Genomic DNA, 7,873 nt, shown 5'->3' with positions numbered 1-7,873 from the left:
TCGACAAAGCAATAATTATTGTAGATGGCAGAAGAGAATGCCTATTTTTTCTAAGAAGTAAGATGAGGAATATCCACACATGCAATGGTCTTGTACTTTGCCTCCTTCATGTTATGTGTCCCTATCTTCACCATGCCATCTGGCTCCTCTACATCTCCTCCTCCTCCTCCTCCTCCTCCTCCTCTCTTGCTTTGTTCTCTCCAACAACTTTTCACATTTTTTTAAAAAGATGTTTGTAAAGTGCTATTTCTCAATGCTTTTTAAACACACACACACACACACTCCCTTCCCCCTCTACCTTCTCAAAATACATACATTATCCTTCTCAAAACACATATTTGCATTCCTCTTCTCAAAACACATACACTACTCTATTTAACACATGCATTATCATATTCAATAAAAATGTTCAACAAATGGTTTTATAACACCCCCTATTTGATCAACATTCCTCTAAAATGCAAAATTGTATACGAAGCTTTTATATTTGGTTTCCTTCCTTGCATGTTCTTAATATATATGTTCCCATTTCCAATCAACCATTATTTCTTGGTGTTGTACATTCCTTATCCAACCACTGCAATATACGTGTGAGTTGTATATTGTTGCAAAATCAAAACATTAATGATTTTGTGATTATGCAACATGCAACAATTAGTATACATCTAGGTTAATATACACACGCAACCATGCAGTGTGTGTGTGTAAAATAGGGAAGGAGGGAAATTGGGGAAACAAAAAGTTGGGGGAGGGAGGTGCATGCACACATAGAATTTAGAGAGAGAGAGAGAGAGAGAGAGAGAGAGAGAGAGAGAGAGAGAGAGAGAGAGAGAGAGAGAGAGAGAGAGAGAGAGAGAGAGAGAGAGAGAGTGTGTGTGTGTGTGTGTGTGTGTGTGCGTGTGTGCGTGCATGAGTAAGTTGGAACATGGAAAAAGAGAGATAGAGGAAGAGGTAGTGGCACTAGCAGAGGTGTTAGTGCTGGCGGTGGTGGTTGTAGCAAGGGGTGGAACAAGTTGACTATTTGGAATAAAATTAGGGGGTTTGCCCAAAAAAGCTTGCTATTTGACCCAATTGCAAAGCTGTGAGATGTGTAGCCCTTTCCAATTTTGATTATAAGTACCCATATCTGTTCACATCATCATTTGTAAGGGTGATTTGTATAATATATTATGGTGATGATGTGTGACCATCCTTTTTCCTTGCTTAAGAGATCTTTCCTTGAGCTTCTGCATACCTACACTTGCTCTTTTGGAATTGTGCACATATCTTATTTTACATCAAATTAATTAGTCATGAAAATTCTTTATATAACCTATCTATCTAATCAACAAAAGTTCTCAATCTTTTCAATATATTCCCTCCTCAACAAGGAAAAAGCTTGCCCGTGGAGAAAGTGTAATTCAAAGAGATTGCTTCTCCTTCATTGAGAAGAGACTTGACCACATTCATTCCGTAGTGTTTGACAAACTCATCACGTATACATATTGATTAGTCACATGCTTGAATTTATGAAATGTTGGTTGTTTGTCATAGCTTCATTTCAATATCTTGAAATTTGTGGTAGAGCAAATGTGTATGCATATTCTAGTCCCTTTAGAATTATTTAACAACACATCATCAAATGCAAATGGAGTTAGATCTCTAGTGTCTACAATTTCATTGAGGCATAAATAACAAGGAAGCAACTAGGACATCATTAAATTGGTCCTGTACATGCCAAAAGTTGCATACTATGTATGACCTTGTGAGGTTATGTTGGCAAATTGTAGTCAACAACTTAGTTTTTATATTCTACAACATTAATTCAAAAAGTATGCTACAAAGGTGCATGCACAAATCCAATGCTTCTAATCATTATGGTATGGATTTTTAGGCACTAATGCTCACCTCCATGCCTTTATCATTTGCGACACAAGGTGAAGATTAAGCTTTATACAAAAATGCTATGCAACCAGGATTTAGATTTATGAGTTTTTATGAATCCACAAACTTATTTGGAAATCATCCAATCGAAATAGAACATATCTCATGTGCAAATCCAAGCACTTAAACACAAACCCACCCAACCTAAGGTCTAGAGTAGAGCCTTATGTGAATATGCAACCCAAAACATGCTTTGATGGTTAGGGTCCAACGAAGAACACATAAGTACAAGGTGTCTCATAAAATAATGAAACCCTATGCGGTTTAGTTAAAACACAAACTTTTGGATTAGGAACCCATTGTTTGAATATAGTATGTTTCTATAATTTTTGGTGAAGCCATGGTCTTGCATGATACATAGAATGAACTTGGAAAGGGCAAGTGTGCTATTTCCCTAGTACACACTCGTCAAGATCATGCAGTTAATTGTCCTTAATGAGTTGTTCTTGGTTGGAGGAGCCCTATACATTTCATACTTGAGAATGGTGAGGTTTTTGGGGCACAATGCAAGTCAAGTCATTGTAGCCAATACAAACACTCATGAATGAAGGACATCTATTTATCCATGTCTTCCTTTTGTGTGTGGTACAAAATAGTAGACTAGTACATAGTGAGCATGTGACAAAATCTGTTTGGTAGGATTTATCAATGAAGAACAATTCAAAGATATGTTTATAAACTTAAAACAAATTTAAACGCATGGTCTGTAATTGAGTTATGATGTTTGGCCAAATGGACACGCTCCCTTAATGCAGTTGAACTTGCCCACTTGAGTGGAATGTTTGCCACTTGCATGGTGGTTGCTCAACCTACATGCCATTTGAGATGGTTACAACATTATGCATGGAGCCCTCACTAACATGCTCCCACTTGTTGGCACTTAGAGTAACTTATCTAGTTCTACACATAGAGTGTTAACAAAGGGCCAAAAGGTAGGCAATACTAAACAAAGTTTGCAAGTGGTGGTTGAGAAGAGAGTTCAAAACTAAGAAGTTGGATCAACTCTTGGGAGCATGAACTAGTGTAAATAGAGGACCCCTATTATTTTGAAGGGGCCACACATGAGCACAACATTTAGTTTAGTATAGTGCTTGGGGAGCTCTTTAGGATTGAGCCTTAGATCTTTGGGCTTGGAGCATAGTTCCTTGCACTTGTATTTAGTTGAAGTTGTGGGAGTTCTCTACACTCTACTCTTGATCCAGGTTGTATGATTGGGGCATTGTCGCCATATAATTCTTTACATTTATAGATGCTCCTTGGTTTTTACATCCATCTTTGTAGATGTCTCTTTTGGTTTGTTAGTAGGTTGGATATGCTCAAGAGGTGGTACCATTATCAAAGTGACAACCATGAGGCAAGCCAGGTGGCAATGGATGGTTGCCACTTTGTAGTTCGATTCCACATACCATCAACGTAGAGGGTGTGCGCCAAGGGACATTAGCAATTTACATCTATACTATTAGTTAAGGAAAGGTGGGGGGCGGGTGCCACGTGGCAGCCCCCCACTTCCCCCACAAAAAACAAAGAGAACGCGGGGGCGGGTGCCACGCGTCCAGCACCTGCCCCCCCTGCTAAAATCGAGCCTGTCCCGGCGCGAAGCGCCGGCTGGGGCGAGCCTAGGTGCAGAGCGCCTAGTTTACATATACGCGCCTAGTTTACATATTTCATGAGAACTTCGACACACCCTATATGGGGAAACTTCGTGAACACACCCTACGGGATAACTGCACGTTTCGCAACAATGACGTGTCGACATGCACAGATTTGCCACGTGGCGAAAGGCGATTCGTGGATCCGCAGCTCGTGACGTGACTCTCGCCGAAAGAGCCGTTTCAATGGACAGCTGGGAAACTGATCTGGGCCGTCGAATGGTAAACAGATCGAACGGCTAGAAGGCCGCTCCAGCGGTGGGAAGTTTCTGGAAGCTGGAAGGAAGGAAACCCTAAACGGTTCACTAGACCAATAAAAGAGAGGCTTGTTACAACCTGTTCTTTCTCTCAACAGATCGAAACGTTAGCGCTGTTCATAGTAGAAGACTACTGGTTGTCCATCCGGGCTGCCTTCTGTCTGTTTGATTCATTCGCCTCGACTAATCTGCATCCGCCATGGCCAAAGAAGGGCCTGCCATCGGCATCGACCTCGGCACCACCTACTCCTGCGTCGGAGTCTGGCAGCATGACCGCGTGGAAATCATTGCCAATGACCAAGGCAACCGCACCACGCCTTCATACGTTGCCTTCACCGACACTGAGCGCCTCATCGGTGATGCTGCCAAGAACCAGGTCGCCATGAACCCCACCAACACCGTCTTCGGTACGTATGTTTACTGTTAAGTGAGTTGCGCGTGTGTACTCGGCTCCTTTCGTAGCAAATAAGTGAGCATGCAGATCTGTGTTGTGTCGGGCAAATGCTTGCAGGATGTGCACTTGTTCTGGCTTTAGAGACCTGAACAATGGAGTTCTTACATGTGCTGGTCTTATTGTGTAACATGGTCAACATCATGAGGCGTGTAGATAGGGGGTTCGCTGATCTCATAGCGTAGGATGAATGCTTGCACGATCAGTAGGGGGTTCGCTGATCTCATAGCGTAGGATGAATGCTTGCACGATCAGCTCATGTTTTGGCTTCAGATCTGAGTAATGTGGTCCTTATGCTAGCAGAGCCTTATTGCGTAAGTTTTAGTGTGAGGCATTTACTGAAGTTATGGTCTTAGATGTGTCGCTCCTCAGGTCTGCGAGGGCTCGCTCAGATTCGTCGTAGGATTGTTTGCAGGTATGTCGAAGTCAGTCAATCTATGCTGCGATGCTGATCCTACTTGCGGCTGTTGTTTCTGCAGATGCCAAGCGTCTAATTGGCAGACGGTACACTGACGCTTCCGTCCAGAGCGACATCAAGTTGTGGCCTTTCAAGGTCTTTGCTGGCCCTGGCGATAAGCCTATGATCTCTGTGCAGTACAAGGGTGAGGTCAAGGAATTCGCCGCAGAAGAGATCTCATCTATGGTGCTGACAAAGATGAAAGAAATTGCAGAGGCTTACCTGGGAAGCACCGTCAAAAATGCTGTCGTTACAGTGCCTGCCTACTTCAACGACTCACAGAGGCAAGCTACAAAGGACGCTGGAGTCATCTCTGGTCTGAACGTCATGCGGATCATTAACGAGCCTACTGCTGCTGCCATTGCCTACGGTCTTGATAAAAAGGCTACCAGTGTTGGGGAGAAGAATGTTCTCATTTTTGATTTAGGAGGTGGAACTTTTGACGTTTCTCTACTGACCATTGAAGAGGGAATTTTCGAGGTGAAGGCTACAGCTGGTGATACTCACCTTGGTGGGGAAGATTTTGATAACCGCATGGTGAACCATTTTGTACAAGAGTTTAAGAGGAAGTACAAGAAGGACATCACCGGCAATGCCAGGGCTCTCCGTAGGCTGAGAACCTCTTGTGAAAGGGCCAAGAGAACCTTGTCATCCACTGCCCAAACCACCATTGAAATTGACTCCTTGTATGAAGGCATTGATTTCTACTCCACCATCACCCGTGCCAGATTTGAGGAGCTGAACATGGACTTGTTCAGGAAGTGCATGGAGCCCGTGGAGAAGTGTCTCAGGGATGCTAAGATGGACAAGAGCAGCATTCATGATGTGGTTTTGGTTGGTGGATCTACTAGGATTCCAAAGGTGCAGCAGTTGCTGCAGGATTTCTTCAACGGGAAGGAGCTGTGCAAGAGCATTAACCCTGATGAGGCCGTGGCCTATGGTGCTGCCGTGCAAGCTGCCATTTTGAGCGGTGAGGGTAACGAGAAGGTGCAGGATCTGCTACTGTTGGATGTGACGCCACTCTCTCTTGGTCTGGAGACAGCTGGTGGGGTCATGACTGTCCTGATCCCACGCAACACAACTATCCCGACGAAGAAGGAGCAGGTATTCTCCACCTACTCAGACAACCAGCCGGGTGTGCTGATCCAAGTGTACGAGGGTGAGAGGACAAGGACCAGGGACAACAACCTGCTGGGGAAATTTGAGCTTTCGGGTATTCCCCCTGCTCCTCGTGGTGTGCCTCAAATCACTGTCTGCTTCGATATCGATGCCAACGGCATTCTAAATGTCTCCGCTGAGGATAAGACGACGGGGCAGAAGAATAAGATCACGATCACCAATGATAAGGGGCGGCTGAGCAAGGAGGAGATCGAGAAGATGGTGCAGGATGCGGAGAAGTATAAGTCGGAGGATGAGGAGCACAAGAAGAAGGTGGAGTCGAAGAACTCGCTGGAGAACTACGCATACAACATGCGGAACACTATCCGGGACGAGAAGATAGCTGACAAGCTGGATGCCGCAGATAAGAAGAAGATCGAGGATGCGGTGGAGCAGGCCATCCAGTGGCTAGATCACAACCAGCTGGCCGAGGCGGATGAGTTCGACGACAAAATGAAGGAGCTGGAGAGCGTGTGCAATCCCATCATCGCCCGGATGTACCAGGGCGGCGCCGGGGCCGACGTGCCCCCTGGTGCCTACAGCGCTGCTGATGGTGGTGCTGGTGCCGCTGGTGGTGCTGGCCCCAAGATCGAGGAAGTCGACTAGATTTATGATAGGTTCTGTCACCCCTGCTATTTTGCTCCAGCAACCTTCCCTGGAGATGTTTTCCTTGCTCCCTCGTCCTATTTTTATTACCGCTTGCTTCAGCCTTTTAGTAAAACATTTACGGGGTTTCTGCAGCTTCAGCTGCAGCCTTAGCCTTTGAGACGTTGCATGGCTGAGGGCCGATTTTTGGTATTTTAAACAAGCATTATTACGTCTTGCGTTATGTCGCTTCCATTGGCTCTTTGAGCTTTCAAGGTGTCTCAATTCTGTCGTTAGCTGCTTGAAGGCTCGTTCTTCCGTCCTCCAAACGGGGGGAGGGCAGCCAGTCGTTCCATGTCTAGCAATGTTAGCGTTGAGCTGTGTGATCTCTTTCGGACCATACATCTGTTCCAAGAATTTCTCGGTAGTTTTACAATCATTTCACACTTTACTGATGCCAACTCATATGAAACATTAAACGGATCCGTTGCACGAAGTACCCGCCCGGCCATTTGAGAGCAAGGAGAAGCTGGGGCTAGGAGTGGCAACGCGGGCAATCAGATATCCAGTTTAACTCCGGATATGGTTTTAAATATCCATCAATGGATTCAGTGCTCAGCTAAAACCGACATTCATAGACATGACATTCATTGCCACTCCTAGCCCCAGCTTCTCCTTGCTGATTCGATCTGAGGATTTGAGAGTTGGTTGAAGTCCTTTTCAACGTAGAAACGAATAACGGGCTTTTCCCCTTGTCGCGTGGATTTTGCACGTCCATGCTCCACTTGCAAAAAAAAAAAAAAAAGGCGGGCTACATTCGTAGTACTTGGGCTTTACCTCATGGCTAATTAGCGTCGCAGTGTAGCCTTTAGTGTCACAGTGTAGCCTCAATCGCTTAGTGGTGATCTTTCATTATCGTGCATTCCTTGGCCTCGTTGCCTATGGGATATCTTAAAATGCTTCATGGCGAACTCTTCAGAGTTCATGGTTTAGGGTTCATGGCATGTTGTCCATCCTGCTCTCAAGGCAAACAAATAAGATAATTGTCACATCGCTCAATGTTTAGTGGGCTATGCAGGATGCAGTTCCACGTCTGCAATATATGCTTGCTCGAGACTGGTTTTACACAACTTACGAGCACCGGGACAGACGGGGTGGATTGTCTTGAGAGTTTGTTAACAGAGACTCCCATAGTGCCACCATTTCTCGCTATGATCCCTCATCTAAATGGGCTTCTCCCATGAGATGACGGGGGATTCTCCCAATACTTGAGCCCTAGACCTAGTTCTAATCCTAGTCTTAGCCCTAGACCCAAACACATACATCGGCAACACGAGCTTCTGATCTTGAGAGTCTAAAGCTTGAGCTTATGTCACACTCTATAGCCCAAGCA

The 7,873-nt window shown here is 45.0% G+C and overlaps 1 protein-coding gene across 1 annotated transcript; it reads left to right on the top strand.

Annotated features, from left to right (window-relative positions):
- Nucleotides 1–3,902: 3,902 nt before the first annotated feature.
- LOC148031085 (heat shock 70 kDa protein 1) lies at nt 3,903–6,724 on the top strand. The gene is made up of 2 exons (XM_087684616.1): nt 3,903–4,236; nt 4,760–6,724. Exons 1-2 carry the CDS (start codon nt 4,029–4,031, stop codon nt 6,499–6,501), a joined length of 1,950 nt encoding a protein of 649 aa, XP_087540742.1. The 5' UTR covers nt 3,903–4,028; the 3' UTR covers nt 6,502–6,724.
- Nucleotides 6,725–7,873: the final 1,149 nt, after the last annotated feature.

The sequence above is a fragment of the Lygodium microphyllum genome, chromosome 9, assembly GCF_053477565.2.
Source record: "Lygodium microphyllum isolate KBCC chromosome 9, Lygodium_microphyllum_v1.1.10, whole genome shotgun sequence".
NCBI classification, from domain to species: Eukaryota; Viridiplantae; Streptophyta; class Polypodiopsida; order Schizaeales; family Lygodiaceae; genus Lygodium; species Lygodium microphyllum.
This window is presented reverse-complemented; position numbering and strand designations above follow the sequence as displayed.